The 18,675-nt window shown below is 57.4% G+C and overlaps 1 protein-coding gene across 2 annotated transcripts in view; it reads right to left on the bottom strand.

The window, feature by feature from the left end:
- Window positions 1-7,278: 7,278 nt before the first annotated feature.
- The window catches only part of SLC6A3 (solute carrier family 6 member 3), a 35,549-nt gene continuing 24,152 nt past the window's right edge, over window positions 7,279-18,675 (bottom strand). Inside the window, exons 9-15 of one of the 2 annotated variants that reach the window (XM_081053827.1) lie at window positions 17,667-17,779; window positions 16,182-16,310; window positions 15,314-15,413; window positions 13,628-13,728; window positions 12,326-12,493; window positions 11,685-11,752; window positions 7,279-8,400 (exon numbers count right to left, since the gene is read on the bottom strand). In XM_081053827.1, coding sequence (XP_080909953.1) covers window positions 8,220-8,400; window positions 11,685-11,752; window positions 12,326-12,493; window positions 13,628-13,728; window positions 15,314-15,413; window positions 16,182-16,310; window positions 17,667-17,779 — 860 coding nt within the window. In that variant the 3' untranslated portion in view covers window positions 7,279-8,219. Of the gene's footprint in view, window positions 8,401-11,684; window positions 11,757-12,325; window positions 12,494-13,627; window positions 13,729-15,313; window positions 15,414-16,181; window positions 16,311-17,666; window positions 17,780-18,675 lie in introns of both variants that reach the window. The other variant, XM_081053828.1, reaches the window with a different exon arrangement.

The following is an 18,675-nucleotide window of genomic DNA, read 5'->3' as shown; positions in this document are numbered from 1 at the left end:
AGTTGGAGTTTCCTTCGATAAGCTGTAAGGCCCGTAGGGCATGGCCAGCTGTGTCTGGGGCCCGTTGTCTCCACACAGGTGCCTGGAAGCTCGTAGGATGTCGTGTGTGTTCACTGAATGGAAAATGATGGGGAGAGGTGTATGAGTATCCGGGGCTTCCGTGTCCACAGGCTGGAACAGAAGTCTGAGATCAGGGTGCCTGCAGGGCTGGTTCCTTCTGAGGCCACGAGGGAATCCCAGCTTCCGGTGTTGCAGCCGTCGGTCGTCAGTGCTGTTCTGTGGCTCATAGCGTCCTTCCCATCCCTGCCTTGGTGTCACATGGAGAGTCCCCGTTTTCCCGAAGGCCCCAGTCCTATTGGCCCACTTCCCAGCATAACCTCATCTTCACTAGTTATATTTACAAAGACTCCATCTCCAAATCAGATCACACTCACAAGCACAGGGGTCAGGACTGCAACATATGAATTTGGGGCAAACGCCTCCCTAACAGGAGTGAAGAAGGGGGTGGGGGCATAGAAACCGCGAGGTGCTGCCCAGGGTGCCTGTGCCCTCCACGCGGGCCTCTTGGCCGAGCTCTGTCTTGCCTCAACCCCAACTCAGCGCATCCACACTGATACCCGCTGATGAAGGGCTCAGTGCACGTGGGACCCAGCCCGCTCCCGGACCTGAACACAGGAAGGGCAGCATCACCCCAGGGCCCTTTGAGCACTCGGACCTCCTGCCAGGGGCCTGCTCCTCTGGGGGACATGGAACACTCCGGCCTGGGGGCGTATGCGCCACTCCCACCCTCTTGCTCCAGCCTGCTCAGCTGTGGTCCCCCAGTTTGTGCACCACCATTGTATGGTCACTGGTACCCACAGTGCTGCAACCCGCTAGGAAGTCTGGGGGGACGAGGGTGGGAGAGGCCTGGCCTGGAGTCCGAGGAGTGGCCGGTCAATTGGCCCCCCCCCCCAGCTAGGGAGGGTTGGGGAGCATTTTGACTCCAGTCTGAACAGCCAAAAGGAAACCAGTCTGCACTGGGATCAGGCATTGGGTGTGGGGCTCAGGGCAAATCACCTCCTGCTGGGGGTGTTAATACTAATGTGTGCTGCTGGGCTCAGCCGGTCACCCTGCTGAGATGCCCACAGTTGTGGCAGGTCCAGCTTCTAATCTCCTCCCCGCCCCCCACCCCCACTGGGCAATCACCTTTAACAGGCGTCTGATGGATGCTGACCAGTGGAAGGTACTCTTGGTTCGCATTGAAGGAGTCCTGGTCACTACTGTGGACAATTATATGACAGGATAGAACTGTCCCTGGCAAAGCCCCGGCCCAAAGGTCCATTTCTCGGTGCCCACGATGCCTGTGGGGACACGGCACTCAGCCAGGACAGAAGGAAGCGAATCAGAAGCACTGTCATCCTGGGACACTGACCACAAACCAACGACAATGCTGTGGTCAGAAACGCAAACACGGGCCAACTTACCCTTTCAGATAACTGCATTTCTAGTTAGAAATCAGAGAGAAGCTGTAAAGAAATGATTAGCTGGGTTAAAAATACCCTCCATCCATTAGCAGCTACCAGTAAGCGCAGTGGAGAAAGTGGTCCCACGAGTCAACAAACACAGCAGCATGCCAACTGTCCCATAATCCTCGGCAATGGACACACCTGAATTTGTTTCAAAACCTGGAGCTGAGCCTGGTGGGCCCATGTTCACAGACGAGGCACAGGCAATCGGGACCCTGGGGTGGGGGTAGAACCACAGGGCAGCTTCCCCACCACCCCTGGGAGGACAGAGCACAGGGTAGAACATGGGGTCCCAACCCTCACACTGAGACAAAACCCAGAGGACTGACTGGCACAAGGGCATATTCCCGTTGCTAACATTCTGTTTGCCACCGTGGGGAATGGACCTATAGGTGACTTTTCCCCTTTTCCTCCTAAGCTTGGAAAGTGATCGTTTTGTGGCCAAGTAGACCATTTTAGAGTTTTAGATTTAGTTTCTCTGTGTGAGAAAGGCTTAAAGGATATTAGAACATTTAATAGCCGATGGGTGGTAATACCATCTTCGAATATGTTTAAGGCAAAGCTACTCAAATATGAACCTTTGATCCAGACATCCCGTGAGGACCGCGGGCTTGGCGCTGGGACACGGGGCTGCGGCTGGGCACACTGTTTAAAAGTGGGTACGTTTACCATTTAAATTTTAACCCAATAAATATTCCGTCTGACACAACCCTTCATCTACACAACAAATAACTTTAAGGCAAGACGATCTTGGCTCCCGGAATAAGTACAATTATTTAAATTCTAGATAAATATGATCAGTGCGCTAGCGGCTTGACTTTTAAAGTTCAGTTATATAAACGGAAGCTTTTTACATTCAATTTGGGAGAGCAACTTTTCCAAGCAAATAGGGTCTGCAGCACTTTCTCCCTGCCACCTGTTGGCTCCGTATGCTTGAGGACCCCCCAGCCCCCAGGCTGCTGTCCCCAAAGGGGCAGTCTCCCCAGCACACGAATGCCACCCCTGCTGAGGGAGGGATGGGGGGCTGCCGCTTGGGGCAGAATTTCCCAGTGTCTGCTCTGCTGCCTGGGGCCTGGGACCCTGGCCTCCCTGGAGCCCTGGGTGCCCACCGCGGACAGTGGTACACGCCAGCATACCAGGGGTTGTGAGGTATCCTGCACGGGGAAATGGCCATCACTCAGCACCCCCAGTTCACTGGACACCATTGCCCGTGTCACATGTCAGCTGCCACCTTCTGTAGCTGCCCCAGGACACACTGGGACAAGCGAGGTCCCCCTCTGCCACCTTGTCCCTGGGGACACAGTGGCTCCTTTTCAGACTTACCTGTCCTGGGCCTCACTCCTCCGGAACTCAGGGCTCCAACCACAGGCCTGCGCAGAGGGCCGAGTGGGGGCCCGTGGGGCTGTGAACTGGGGTGACCACCCGTCCCAGGCAGGGCTGCAAAGGTTGGCGCGGAGCTCGCCACACCCAGGGCAGGGCGGCCCAGTCTGACCTGGCCTGCAAGGGCCTCTCTGTCTCTCTCTCTTTCTCCCCCTCACACACACACAGCTGAAACACGTTTCACAAAACAGAACTTGCCCTTCTCAGGTGAACTGACTCTGGTATTTTCTATTTTGTTAAATTTTTAAAATTGTTGAGCCAGACTCACTCAATTGAAGTCCTCGGACATTTTCCATTCCATGTGCCGACACCAAAAAAGCTGCGGGCCCTGCTTGGCTCATGGATCCCCTGGGGAGCTGTTGCCATTACCTGAGGGCTGGGGGGGGGGGTGCAGGCAGGTGTGGCTGCCTGCTCTTGTTGTGCTCCCCGAGCCCCAGGCCCGCACTGGGTTGGTCTGTGGACCCTGATCTGATCTGTGCGGAGGGTGTGATGCCCCAGCCTCCTCCACCGGGAATCTGTGGGTCCTGGCATGGAGGTGGCGTTGGTGATCTCAGGGTGCTCGGGAGGAGGGGGGCAGTGAAACCCCAGCCCCAGGTTGGGGTGTGGTATCATCTTCCATGACCATGGAGCACAGGACTGGCTAATTGTCTTAGAAAGGTGACCTTTTCTGCGCTGCCAGTAATCAAGGTTCAGGTAAAGAAACCATGAACACTGGGCTTGTCAGACGCCTCTACAGAGATTAAAGGAGGGTAGTGGAGTAAACAGCCAAAAAGCCAAACACGCAGGAATCTGCTTACCCTTTAAATCACCGCTTTCACTGTTGCTGAACCTTTATGAAAATGCTTTTCTCAAAGGAAACACCACACGGCTTTCCTGGGCTTTAACTCGCAGACTTTGTCTAAAGGTCACTCGGTAAACAGCGTGAACGTGATGGTGAGGTGCGGTAGGCCGTGGGCTGAGACCTCCCACTCGACGGACTGGGCACAGGTGGGCTTGCCCGCCCAGGAGCGTGGTCTCTGCCCGGGTTCGCGTGACAAGACAACACCTGGTCAGGAGTTCTGAGATTGTATTAAAGAGCCTGACTGCTCCTTGGAGAAGGAACAGCAGATACAGCTTTCGTACGTCTACCCCACCGGGGCTCTGACATTGGACCCGAATGACAGACTTGTGGAGGCAACACAGGACCTTCCACCTCTCTACCATCTATGCTTCCATCCATCCACCTACTCCTCTATCCACCCGTCCACCACCCGTCCCCCCATCATCCATCCATCCACCCCTCCATCCCTCCATAATCTATCCATTAATTACCCACCCCCCACCCTTCTTCTACTCCTCCTACCTCCCTCCCTTCTTTCTCCTTCCTTCTATCCACTCACTTATCCATTTATCTACCCATCAACCCACCCACCAAATGTCCACCGATCCATTCACCTACTCTCCTATGTAAATACCCTCCCATTAACTCATCCATCTGTAAGTATATGTGACACTGTCTACCAGGTGCCAGGACTATTATTTAAATCACTGGCAGAAGTGAATGGGACCAATGCAGGCCCTGCTCCCAGCCAACTGTGAAGAGAGACAAGAGGCACCTGCTGGGAGACCTGGGAAGAGGGGGCTCAAGGATCACTGACCAGGGGCCAGATCCCAAAAGCAGAGGTTGGAGCGGGCTTCCAGAGGTGATGTCCAAGAGAAGGTGGAATGGTGTTAGGAGTCAGTGATCGGGAAGTGGGAGATGAAAGTTGAAAGGAGATTGTTCCAAACGGAACAAGTGGGAGGCACAGGAATTTGGAGACGTGTCCGATACCGCTCTCGTGTACCCTCTCACACTGCACTCCAACACCCTCATGTACCCTGTAATACTATACTCCAACACTCTTGTATACCCTCCAATACTACACTCCAATGCTCTCGTGTACCCTGTAATACTTTGCTAACATAACAGTAACAATGTATTTCCAATGAGGTACTGGGCTTAGGGTTCACCATCTTTTTCTGGGGAACACAAACTTTAGTGCCCCCCTGTACGTCAATGCTGTCTGCTGAAAGGTCCTTCCTTATTGGCTGAAATATACTCACCTGGGTTCACCAGTGCTCCTGGTGTTTCCTGTGTTTCATTCATGAACTTGTGTACATGTTGTGACACACACATATATGTGTGTTCTGCTGGGCACATAGCTGGAGGTTGAATTGTGTTTGGGGACATACTTCTCTTTAGGCTGGTACTCCTAAGCAGAGCCTGAAAGGGGGGTTCCCTTGATTCAGCAGTGGGGGCTCTCAGGAGAAAATGGAGGAGACAGAGTAAGGGGGAGGGCTAAGAGCAGGTGTGGTTCCAGGAGCAGTGGAACACAGACCTATGTCAGACCAAGGTGGCCTTCTGCACGCTCAGACAGTGGTGGGCCATCGGTGTCCGAGGGCCTAAGCCCCAAGCATCTGCGGGAGGGGCCCAGTCACCCAAGGCAGTCCCCAGGCTGCCTCACGTGTGAGCTGTTTGCGTCTATAGCAGGTGGGGAATGGCCACACCTGATGGCAAAAGGAATCTGTACGCCGGGCAGGGCGTCTGAAGCCTCTTCAACCTCAGCACTTTCTAAACCTGCTCCCCAGAATCCTGGGGCATCTTTCCCACTCCAAGGCCTCTCTACCCTGGAACGGGACACCTGTAAGTCTGTGTGGGGGCTGTGGCCACAATTAGGACTTTTCCTAGGTGCTCATGCTGCACCTAGAACAGAACAAGCCAGGCTCTTGAGGGGAGGCCACCAACGGCGGCACCTGGGTGACCAGGAAGAAGGGGGCACATGAAGGCACTGAGGTCGGCTCGCTTTGTCCCCTTGGAGCAGGATCTATGTCCAGTCCTGGGTCTGTTGTAACGGCTGACAGAGGTGGAGACGCCAGGAGGGGGAGGGAGTGGGCCATAGCCATGGGGCAGCCAGGACCCCAGGGAAGTAGTAGCCAGAAGTGCTGGACATTTGAGGAGTGGCTTACCGGCATGTTGGAGATGGCAGGAGGACTCTCTCACATGGTCCCTGGGAAAGTGAGACCCAAAGAAGTGAGGGTGTTCTCTGGGGGACCTGGGACAAGAATGATCACCTGGGGGTGGGGTATGAAGGCCCCAATGTGGGTGTGCCTGTGGGTCCCCTGGCTAGGCAGGGCTGAGGGGTCTGGCGAGAGTGACCAGTGTCCTATCACGTGGCCAGAGACTGGTGGAAGTGACCAGTGTCCTATCACGTGGCCAGAGGCTGGTGGAAGTGACCAGTGTCCTATCACGTGGCCAGAGACTGGTGAGCGTGACCAGTGTCCTACCACGTGACCACAGGCTGGTGGGAGTGACCAGTGTCCTACCACGTGACCACAGACTGGTGGGAGTGACCAGTGTCCTATCACGTGGCCAGAGGCTGGTGGAAGTGACCAGTGTCCTATCACGTGGCCAGAGACTGGTGAGCGTGACCAGTGTCCTACCACGTGACCACAGGCTGGTGGGAGTGACCAGTGTCCTACCACGTGACCACAGACTGGTGGGAGTGACCAGTGTCCTATCACGTGACCACAGGCTGGTGGGAGTGACCAGTGTCCTACCACGTGACCACAGACTGGTGGGAGTGACCAGTGTCCTATCACGTGGCCAGAGACGGATGGGAGTGACCAGTGTCCTATCATGTGACCACAGGCTGGTGGGAGTGACCAGTGTCCTATCACGTGGCCAGAGACGGGTGGGAGTGACCAGTGTCCTATCACGTGGCCAGAGACTGGTGGGAGTGACCAGTGTCCTACCACGTGGCCAGAGACTGGTGGGCGTGACCAGTGTCCTACCACGTGATCACAGGCTGGTGGGGTGACCAGCTGCCTGACCACATGGATCACAGCACTGCTGTTTATTCAAGTATTGTGATAAAGCACAGAGTTCTCCTCTGGGCTATGGCCTGAGCGGACCAATGTCTAGAAAGACCGCTTTAGCCACAGAGTGGACAAAAGACCCTCAGGGACCAAGGGCAGGGAGCCACTCACAACTCTGGTGGCACGTTCCCAGGAGAGGTGCTTAGCCAGGGCAATGGTGGTGGTCAGACTGCAGGGCTGGGGTCTGGCTACACAGGGAGCCCGCAGGGGAGCCCACAGGGCAAATGAGGGTTCGAGAGAGGGAGGCAGGACAGTGCTAGGTTGGTCTGGGATAGCGGCCACCCAGGGGGCCTGGCTGGGGCCCAGGTTAAGCCCAGCAGGCCTGGGGGCCCCGCGGTGCTCCCTCTGGGCTGGGGTAGGGGTATTCCAGAGGGTGAGGAGCTGCGAGCGGAGCCAGTGGCCAGAACAATGACAGGGTCGAGCAAAATGTGGGCAGGTCCTTTCCCACATAGATTTTTATTGTTGGTGATGCTGAGCATGGACAGACAGACACTGAGAACACTGTGTTCTATGAGGAGCAGCGACGCCCTCGGGAGCCACACTGCAAACTGCCTCCAGCCTCCCCTGGGGCCACGGTCCACAGCGGGCCGGCCCACAGCCCCGGGCTTTCCAGCGGCGACCGAGGCCAGCTGTGGGACGGCCACGCTTTGAACTTAGTTTCTCGTAACAGCAGTGGGGACAGCAGCAGACAGGTTTGCAGAACCAGCCCTGCATTCTGACAATTAGTTCTGATTCACAGATAAATACGGTTTTAAAAAGCCATTCCCTAACATAGAAAGTGTGGTTATGGATGTGATGTGTGCCTGAGAGAAAGAAAATTCTGGCTGGTCTTGCTCCCAGGGTCACAGCCAGGCTGAGCCTGGCAGGGTCTCCTAGATGCCTGCCTGCCTTGCGGGGCTGCCTGGTCAGGGCCCAGGGTGGGGAAGCACGCCTGCTCACGAGAAGCACCTTCTCTCGTGGCCGTGGGTCCATGCCCAGGTAACAACAAACTGACCGGTACCCACATCGGGCAGGAGTGGTGGCAGTCACACGGGTCCCATGGAGTCTGTTTCTCTCAGCTACAAGGAAATCGACAGCGTCCCCATCACACTCACCAGACCCCCACCCTGGGGGCTCTGAACAGACTGCTTGGGGGACGTGGCGACACAAGGCCCCCCACTCCATTGCCTTTTGCACGGTTTCTTTCATTTTGTCCTCTGCACAATTAGGCAAAATGTGACATTTAGCTTTTGTAATGAGAGCAAACTAATGACCCAGGAAGTGACTGAGCATGAGGCTCACAGTCCCCTACAATCACGGTGCTTCTCTCGGCACACGGAGGGAGCGAGACCCGAGCCCTGGGCGGGGGCTGGGGCTGGGGCTTTACACAAACAGAACACAACGTATTCTACTACGTTACACAGGACACAGGACAACGGCAGGTGCTGTCCCCACGGCGCATCACTGGTGTAAACATGGGAAGACAGAGCTCCCGTGTGTCCAGGCAGCACAGGTACCGGGAGCAGCCGCCTCTCTCAGGCTCGGGTTTTCATCGTGGTTGGCGTCTCTCCCTGGACGAGCACGACGGCCGCCCAGGGCCTTCCTTTTCTGCTCCCCTCTACACCATGAGCCAGTGGCGCAGCTGCAAAGAAAACGGGTTTTCAGAAGTCAGAAGCCAGCCCGGCTGGTCACTGAGCGGGTCCTCAGCTGAGAGGACAGTGAGGTCGTGGCCGGGATGCGTAGGGGGATGGCCAGTGCCAGGCTGGGCACACAGACCTGGTGCCTGCGGAACCTCAGCTAAATGAGTCGGGGACATGCGTGCAGTGAGGGGCCGGCACACAGACCAGTGACCGCGGTGGCCCACAGTGGCGTGACATCCACTGCTGGCCGGACATACCCGGGGCTGGTCTCAGATCGCACCCCTGCTGGCACCCATGTCACCTGAGGCCCCCACCCCAGGCCCCCAAGGCCACTTTCCTGGGGCCTCTGATTCGTCCCAGTCACACACTGTGCCCTATAGTTCCCTCTCGCTTACGAGACCCAGTGTGTGGGGAGCAGCCCTCATTCACCACTCGGGATGAACGAGATCGACAGAACACCATTCAGTCTTTGGCAAATGTCACCACCTGTTATTATGCAGCTGGGAGCTCAGCCTGTTTTTTATCACAAACCCTTTGTAACACTGAACGGCAAGAACTGTATTCTTTAAACATTTTCAGAACTAGAGCGGCCGGGCTGCCTTCTGGCCCAGCCACAGTGGCTGGGGGTGCGCAGTGTACGACTGCCTGGCAGGGCTCAGCCTCCCACCGACTAAAACCAGCTCAGCAGCAAGGAGCCCAGGAACGCGGCACAACCTGCCCCAGTGATGCTGCGACTGGCAGATTATGAGCCACTACGGCAGAAGTGTTAAAAGTGACAGACACAATGTACAACGATGAACATTTCACAAGAAACAGGCAGAGCAAGTGCAACTTCCAGGGACAGAGCAAACGTGTAGCTGTCAGCCGAGTGGGGTGCAGTCAGGGAGCCATGAGATGGAGGTGGCCGACGGCCTGTGGGGGGTTTACAGTCAGTGTCCTGCAGCCGTCAGAGCCCGTGAGCCTCACAGACTTCTGGTCAAGATGGAGGGATAAGGACCAAATCAGCTGTGCCATCTGAAATAGCCCCAATGAACACAAAGTGTCTGAGAGGACAGAACTGCACAGGGAACCCAGGGTCCCCCGAGGTTCAGCTGAGGACCCAGTATGCACAAGACTACCAGGTGGGAGACAGAACCACCTAACAGGATTGGCGGGGACAGCCCCTGAAACGCACATGGTGGGCACCAAGCCTGCTCCCCACAGCCCGACTGGAAACTCCCTGCTTCGTGGGTGCAGGACTCACGAAGGTGTCGCTTTAGTAGCGGGAAATAGTTAGCCCGACACTAAATGCTGCTCTGCTGCAACCTAATGAATCTTAAAAAGCAAGTCCCCAAAAGGTCACACTGTCCCCAAGAAACTTAACAACGTCCCAGAACAGAGCTCTAGAGTATTTTAAGGAATGCAAAGATACCAGCATCTAACAAGGCAAAACTCACAATGTGTGGAACCCGTTAAACATCACCAGACATGCAAAGGAGCAGCAAAATTCAGCCCTAAAGAGAAGAGTCATCCAACGGCAACTGACCCAGAACTGACATCAATGAGCCAATAAGGACGTTAAAACCATGATTATAACTGCACGCTATACACTCATGAAGTGGAGACAGGACAGCTGTAAAAAGACCCAAATTGAACTTCCAGAAATGAAAACTGCAATGTGTGAGACAATAAATATGCTGGATTATCAGATCACACAACGTGGAGGAAGAAAAGCAGTGAACTAAAATACAAAGCAACAGAAAGCACACGAAATAGAACAAACACACAGAGGAAAGAATTAAAGTGGCCTAATAATATCTGTGTAGTTGGAGTCCCTAAAGGAGGTGGAGCAGAAAAATACTGAAGAAATGATAGCCCAGGGCGAGGGCGGCCGGATGCCTCGGTTGCTTGTAGCACGAGCTCTGAACAGAACAGCTGCCAGGTGGATTCTCACATGGGCCAGCGAGCTGCGATGGCTGCAGCTAGATTGAAGACAAGGAGCTGCCGCTGAGGGGTCAGAGGGGTGTCAGATGGCTCAGCTGGGGAGAGCCCCAGCGCTCATCAACAAGGTTGCGGCTTCAATTCCCGCATGGGATGGTGGGCTGCGCCCCGGCGATGACTTGGAGCTGATGGGCTCTGGAGAAACACTGTTCCCCAGCATTCCCCAATTTATACATATGTATATAATCATTAAATTTGAGGAATGTGAGGAACGGTTGCATGGAATTCTTCTGAGGTTACGACTGTAGTTTAAAAAAAAAAGAAAGAAATGCTGGCCCGAATTTGCTGAAAACGACGACCTCGGAGTTCCAAGAGGCTTGATAAATGGTGGGTGTGAGAAGCAGGAAGAGGGGGCGGCGCACCAATTACACACGTGGAAAAGCACAGCCCAAGGATCCGGTCGCCAGTTATTGTGCTGACAACGCCCTGTACTGAGCCAAACACGCCTGAAACCCAATGAGGTGCCCCGGAACGACAGGAGGCAGGACAGGGACAGCTCCGGCTGCGCCGACAGCGCTTACTTCGGGGGCAGACAGGTGGGTGCACGCGAGTTACCGTCCAGGTGTGGTTTTCCCGTGGGAGTTCACAAAGCTTCATTTTGCTAGGTAGGTAAACAGCCAAGGAGTCGCTGTACCAAGGACGACAGTGTCGTCGCACAGCCGTGCGCCTCGCGTCTCCTGCCCTGTCCTTCGTGACCGCGACCGGCCTGAAGTGCTCCAGGTCCCCCGCCCGCACTCGTCCCCAGGGAGGCGGGCTGGTCCTTTGCTAATTCTAGAATGTGCCATCCCACCCTTCAGGGCCTTTCCAGGTGCTGTGGCCCCGCCCAGGCCCCGCCCCCACACAGGGCCCCGCCCCAGGCCCCATCCTCACACAGGGCCCCGCCCCCCAGAGGGCCCCGCCCCAGGCCCCGCCCCCAGACCCCATCCTCACACAGGGCCCCGCCCCCGCACAGGGCCCCGCCCCCACGCAGGCCCCACCCCACACAGGGCCCCGCCCCCACACAGGGCCCCGCCCCCAGGCCCCGCCCCCACACGGTGTCTGCTCACACGCCCCTCCCCTTGGAGGGCCCATCCCAGCAGGTCCGGCCCCTCTTTGTCGCCTTGTCCTTCTCTCCCACTGGCTGCACCTGACACATGTCTGCTGCCCGCCCTGCTCAGGACAGGGGTTCCCAGAAGGTGGTCCCAGGGAGTGTTTGCTGAATGAATAAAGGAGCCCCCCAGCTTTGCAAGGGCTGTGGTGCTCGCCTACTCTCCAGATCCGCTGCCTCCGCGCAGAGGGGGCGGTGGGGACAGTGGCACATACTCACCGTGAACTGGCGCACCTCCCCACTGTCCACCAGCTCGCGCTCCTTCTCGGGTGTGATGGCGTAGGCCACTTTCTAGGAAGGAAGGAGAGTGTGGGCACCAGTGACCAGCCCCACATCGGCACATGGTCGGCGGGGGGAGCTGACAGCCGGGTCCTCTGAGACCCTGGAGCAGAGTCCATGCAGGTTGAAAAGGCAGATGCTGGAGGGTGGTCTCCACATCAGCTTGCTGTGACTCTGAGTGAAGGTGGGCAGCACGCAGGACCCCACTGGCCCCAGGCCCCTGGAGCTCACATACCACGTGGAGAGGAGGCCCTGGCTTTGTCACATCGAGTGCTGCAAGCCAGCCTTCCATCCACCACCTGTCTGAATGGCCCACGCCCCGGAGCCTGGACGGAGGGTGGCGCTCCCCTTGCTCGTCCCCCAGGCCCATCTCTCAGCAGCTGTTTCTCTGACTCTGAAGTCAGGTTTCCTTTCCAGTGTCACAGCCAAGGGGACCATCCCACAGCCCCACCTGTCTCAGCTACTGAGAGTTTATGTGGTGTCTGTACAGTTTGGGTGGTGGAGGGGGAAGGCCACTGGACCTGGCTGGTGGCATGACGCCTGGGCGGCGGGGCAGGGTGAGGGCCTGTGTACACACGTACCTGCCGCAGGGACCCGGGCAAGCTGCAGAACTTGTAGGCTGCGTAGATGGGCACCATGGACATGGAGGACGCAGCGATGGTCCAGCCCAGCGCGTTGGCCCACTCGGGGAAGACGTAGTCTCCATAGTGCGGGGGCCTGAAGGTCACGACGCTGACCACGACCACAAACTGAAACCGAGGGCACAGCTCAGGTGCGTGTGCAGCACGGAGTGGGCATGTTCGGGCGGAGGGTCTGGAACCACAGCTCCAGGGGCCCGGGGCCCACAAACGAGGGAACCGGGCAGCTGTCATGGGCGGCGCTGGGCAGGTGCACGTCCTCTCGGTTCTGTCTGACTAGCGGGAATTCCTTCAGCTGTGCTCGTGCCACCTGGGACACCTCACCTGTCTAGAGGTCATACCCCCACAGCCGCAACATCTAGATGTGGGGAGATGGGCATGTTGGGGACGGGCCTCAGGCTGCCAGACGGGGTGACACTAGTAGCCTCTGAGTGTTTGGGGAGCTCCTTGTGAAGCACCGTTCACGCAGGCGCCCACTCCTGCCCCTCTGTCTCACTAGCCACCGGGCTGGCCCATGGCGTGGTCTGTCTGGCTGCCTGCCTGTCCCAGGCTGGCCCCCCATGACTGCTGGGCTGGCTGGGCAGGAAGAGGGCCGGGCATCAGGGGGCTGGTCTCTGCACAGCTCATGGGCTCTGCTTGGACCTGGACTCGGCCTTGATCAGCCACCTGGGCCACCTGTCCAGAGCCATGGGGTGTCAGTTGCAGCCACCCAGCCCTGCTGCTGCAGCACGGAGGAGCGATGCGCAGCCTGCAAATAAGGTCTGCGTTCTAGCAAAGCTGGAGCTGGTGGGCTTGGCCCGGATGGTACAAGCCAGGCAGCTACTGGACATGCCTGCGGAGGGCCCCCAAGGGCAGAGAGGTGACAGAATCCATGTCACTCTGCCCTCAAGATTGAGTACTTGTCGCCCCTGAAGGTCCTCACAGCAGAAAGTCCACAATCCGCTCCCTTGCCTGCCCCCCTCCCAGGGTGCACAGGGGCCTCAGGCTGAGGAGGGCACCGGAGATTTCAGGTGAGGTTTCTCAGTGGGGTTGGGGATGTCCCCCGGAGACTAGAGAGGACAGCAGGGGCCAGCTTGCCCTCCCGGAGTCCTGCTGACTCCACCTTGGAGACCCTGGTGCTAGGCAGCATGGAGACCCCTCCCCACCTCAAGCACCTTCGCACGCTCGAGTGGAAACCTGGCCACTGCTGGACCGAGTGGGCGTGAGCGCCGGGACACGGCAGGGACATGTGGCCAACAGCCTTACCAGCAGGAAGCAGGGGCTGACAAACTTCCAGCACAGTCGCCAGTAGAGGCTGGGCCGCTGCCCGGTCATCTGCTTGATGTCGTCACTGAACTGCCGCACACCTGGGTGGGGGCAGCCGGGCAGATGGTCAGCACAGCGCATTCCCGCCCTGAGCAGCAGTGGGGTCCTCCTGACCCCATTGCCGCCCAGGGGACCCCACGCTCGGCCACCTCCTGCAGGGGCCGGCCCCACTCCAGGCCACCCAGTGGTCTTATGACCGGGGGTCCCCACACATGTCCCCCGTGGTGACAGTGGGTGATGTTTGCTCCTTCCCTGTTGATCACTCGGGGAGACATGTGGGGTCCCAGAGACTCTGCCCGACCGCCCTCCACCCTCGTCCCGCCTCAGCCCTCCTCCCCGTGTCCCACAGCTGCCCCTGCTGCCCCTCTGCAGTCACGTTTTTTCCAGTTAAGAAAACCGACAAGATGTGTGTAACATACAATTGACCATCTTAGCCACTGTAAGCGTCCAGTGCAGCAGCATTAGGTGCATTCACACTGTTGTCCAAACGTCACCTCCGTCATCTCCAGGTCTTTCTCATTTTCCCGCTGTCCCCATTAGACACGGAGTCCCTCCTCCGGCCCCAGCCCCTGGCACCCACCCTTCTATATCCTGTCATCATGAACTTGACAGCTCTAGGACCTCACATAAGGGAACTCATGCAGGATTTATCCTTTTGTGGCTGGCTTATCTCACTGAGCATATGTACTCAAGGCTCATCCATGTTGTAGAGGGCTCAGAATTTCTTCTTTTAAATACTCTATGACGCACACAATCATGATACTTGAAGGATGTGCAGCGTGATGACGAGTGGCCACGGCCAGCCCTGAAGGACACCTGGCCCAGCGAGCTGAGTCAGCACCACGACCCATTTCACGGAAGAGAAAACTGAGGAAGCAAGGTGGTGGCTCGCCCTGCCAGCACATGGGAAGGGATACGGCTTCCTCCAGCTTTTTCTGTTGCTGACAAATGACACTCAGTCACCAGCCCAGGATGGGCAGGGGCTGTGGCTGCAGTTCAGTGCCAAGCCCCGTCTGGGGGCTGCCTGCCGACCAGCAGGTCCCCAGCCTCATGGGGCTCACAGCACTAACTTACGACAAGCGGCTGGATGTGGGTGGGTCTGGGGCAGATCAGCAGTGACGTCCTTGAGGGCTCAGTTCTGTACCGTGAGGAGCCCGACACGTGAGCAGGGTCACGTTGAAAGATGATGGTTGGAGACAGCATTTGCTGGTCACGCTCCCCAAGGAGGGACAGGCTCAGCTCATTTCTCTGGTGTCTCGGTGCTGGTCACCTGTTAGCTGGACCTCATGTCCACCAGCATTAGTGTCCCCACATCCCATGAAACCATTCTTTCTCAAGAACCAATTAGGATATGTGCACAGCATAACTGTGGCCACAGTAAGGATTTGGGGTGCCATCCAGGCCAACTGTCTTCATTGGTCCAATGGAGTGACGGTTGCCAACCCCCCGTCCTCTGTGATGCTGTGGCAATCACAATTTAAGCTTCCTGGGACTCTCGTGTCCCTTTTCAAGCGAGCGTTACTCAAATGGAAGCCGCACAGCCATAAAGCGACAGGCGACCGGCCCCACCGGTTGCAGTCTCCCGCTTGCCGAAGCACACCAGCCTCCAGGGAGCTTTGTCCTTACCATAGAACCAGGCCACCCCGATGGCCTCGATGAGCACTCCAAAGAGGATGGACGTGCCGGCCGCGAAATGGTCCAGCAGCGTGAAGACGTAGATGCCACCCTGGAATAGGAGGGGCCCTGCTGAACTCGGGGAGCCGCAATGTGGCATGCCTGGCCCACGAAACCTGGCCCACGAAACCTGGCCACGAAACCTGGCCCACGAAACCTGGCCACGAAGCCTGGCCCACGAAACCTGGCCCACGAAACCTGGCCCACGAAACCTGGCCCACGAAAGTGCTTCTCCCAAAACATAAACCTGGTCTGTGGATTCACTTTACAGACAGATACTGTTTCACTCCCTATAAAGTTCAATTTGAGTCACTAAAATGCAGTCCACACACAGCTTCTTAGGGACACATCTAGTACATGAAAATGACCTCTCTTCTCTTTTCCCAAGGCTCCAGGTGTTACTAGAAATGAAAGCCACCAAATGCCAAGCTTGGCAGAGCCTCTGTGGGGAGGGGAGGTGACCCGGGCCCCCTGCACAGACTGGCCTGGCTCCAGCCCCACAAATCCAGCAGGCAGGTTGCTGAGCCAGGGGCACGTCCCTGGGAGCTGTCCAGGTGCTGAAGGCTCTGGTGGCAAACTTCCATATGTGCCACAGCCATTACGTGACCACAGCTTCCCTGAGTGTGACCACGGCTAATCTGCGTGACAGTGGCTACCCCGAGTGTGACTACAGTTTTGCTCATATGGTCACAAGTCGAGGGTTGTTTGTGGGGTACAGCTCTTAGAAAAACTGTGGCTGTGCAGCCTGACAGCACCGGCCACGCTGCCCAGCGCTGAGGACTCAGGACAAAGACTCTGGCTAAGGTCAGCCTGTACGTACGTTGGTGACGCAGAAGAGAGAGAGAAGGAAGGTGGCCAGGACGATGAAGAGGGTGAAGAGCTCCCGGTGTCTGTGCAGCAGCTGGAACTCATCGATGAGCCCGGTGATCACAGACTCCATGCCACCCATCTGCAGCCAACACAGAGCAGGGGACATGCTGGGGGGAGCTCGGCACACGCCTGACTGGGAGCTCGGCACACGCCTGACTGCCACCTACCCATAAATCCATGGATGTACACCGGAAAATGGGCACGGAGTGAGAACCACATGGTGTCGAGGGTGAGAACGACCTAAAGACAGGGCAGCCCTCGCGAGGGCTCCTCATGACATGTCCATTGCAGAGAGACGACTGGGGGTGGACGCTCTGTCCACCGGTGGTGATTTGCTCAGTCACCTTGAAGTCCTTGGAGGGCAGAAGTGCTATGTGGCCAACACAACGCCATGTACTGCATTGCCACAAAGCAGGTCTGCTGGACTTTTCTAAGCAAATGTCTCTCCCATAAGCACATCTATCCCCAGGGCGGACAGGCCTGGCCCCTGGCTATGTCCTCGCTGATGAAGGCTACCTGACTGAGTCTCGTCATGATGGGGTGTCGCCCACACAGCCCTGATTGCTTGGCACCCTCTTAGTCCTGCTCTGTTGAGACCACCTCCCCCAGGAAGTGCTGTCATGGCTCCGTCTTCCCCAGACTGCCATCCAAGGGTGTGACCCGGCTGGTGGGAGATGGAGGAGGAGGGTTATGTAGCGTGGCCAGAGTTACGGGGAGGGACTCGTGGTTCTCTGCACTTTCCAGGAAACTCCGCTGAACAAGATGCCCATGGACAGTCATGGGACCCTGAGGTCTCAGCTGGCGCTCACCAGCAGGCAAAGGGGAAGGCGGCAGAGGAAGTCTAGCAGGCCCAGGGCCGACCCTCCACCCCCAGCGCACAGCACACACAGGTACACACCACGCACAAGCACACGCCCACATATACGCACGGGCATACCTAAGCACATGCACACCCACCCACATGCATGCACGCACATACAGGCACACATGCATATACATGTACGCACACGCCCGCACACGCACACCCATGCACACGTACGCAGGGCTGCACAAGACATTCAGTGGGCCAGGCCCGGGCTGCGCCGGAGCTTTCTGTCACCTCACCCTGCACATGCAGCCACTCCTCCTGGGGGCTGAGGGTCAGGGACAGTGAGGGGCCTGCCTTGATTCTGCGTGGTCATAGCACCCGGTTTTCCTGTGCTGCCCTCTTGCTGTGTGTGTTTAGGGTCCATGGTGGCTCACGCAGAGGGTGCAGCTGGTGCCCCCAAGTAAAAGAAGGGGTCACTTGGTAGAAACACCCCATCCAGGAAGGGTCTCATGTAATTGTGGGACCCCTCTCTGCCACCCACGTGGGCTCTGTGTGAGTACAGAGACTTTGGGGGATGAACCCGCTGTCTGGCGGGGCCCCGGCACATGACGTGCTGTGGTCACTCACGGCGCTGTCGATCCCCAGGGCAAGCAGCATGGTGAAGAAAACCACGGCCCAGACCGAGGACAGTGGGAGTGTGGCGAGCGCCTCAGGGTAGATGATGAAAATCAGCCCGGGCCCTGAAAGCAGACCCCCGGTTGGCACCGAGCAGTTACTTCTTGCTCCCCCACCACACCCCCCGAGGCCAACTCAGCCCAAGTGCCTCCAGACAGCGACAAAGCCTTCCCATGGCCAACTCATCTCTCCCCCTCCTGTGAATTCAGGGGACACCTGGGCTGGGACTCTAGAGAATGGGAACCCAGCATCAGTGGGACACTGATTCGCCTGTAATCCCCAGTGGGCCACAGCTGTGCTCTTCCAATCGCTCCTGTCCCTGGCTGCGGGGATGCTGCGATAGGAGTGGGGAGGGGCTCTGGGGTCCTGCTGGTCCCTAGACACACGTCAGGCCTCCGGGTTTGTTCTTCCTGAGCAGGCTGCAGACACGGTTCACGAGAAATACATTGTAAATGTTTCTCTGTGCTGTGAATTATTCTAAGTACAACCTTTAAAAGCACATTTGCGAACGTTCTCTGGTGTGCGGCTAGAAAGAGCGTTACCTGCTCGCAGGTGAGCACTCCGTTCATCAGCCCCTTGCAACACCCCCCGGATGGGACTGCTGGGTCAGCACAGGCGCACGTGGGCAGCGGCACCTGCTCCTAATCCCCACCAGGTGGGATCTAGGGGCACGCAAAGGCTGGGACTGGAGCACGGGGTATGGGGGCAGCAGGCGCAACCAAGATGAGATGCACTTTGGCCGCGAATAATCCCAAAGTGAAAATATTCCCACAGGAAATTGGTAACTGACCATTTTCACGGTCAGCTTTAGTAGACGGGCACACGCCTCTGCTTCTGGACAGAGAGGTGACTTACAGCTCTTCTGCTTGTCCCATTGTCCGGGTGCCCATGGGAACAGAGGATCAGAGGCCAGAGCCTGGCCACCTCCTAGAGGCCACCTTCCGGAGGCTGGCTGGCCCTG

The sequence above is a fragment of the Rhinolophus hipposideros genome (genome assembly GCF_964194185.1).
Source record: "Rhinolophus hipposideros genome assembly, chromosome: 7".
Taxonomy (NCBI): Eukaryota; Metazoa; Chordata; class Mammalia; order Chiroptera; family Rhinolophidae; genus Rhinolophus; species Rhinolophus hipposideros.
This window is presented reverse-complemented; position numbering and strand designations above follow the sequence as displayed.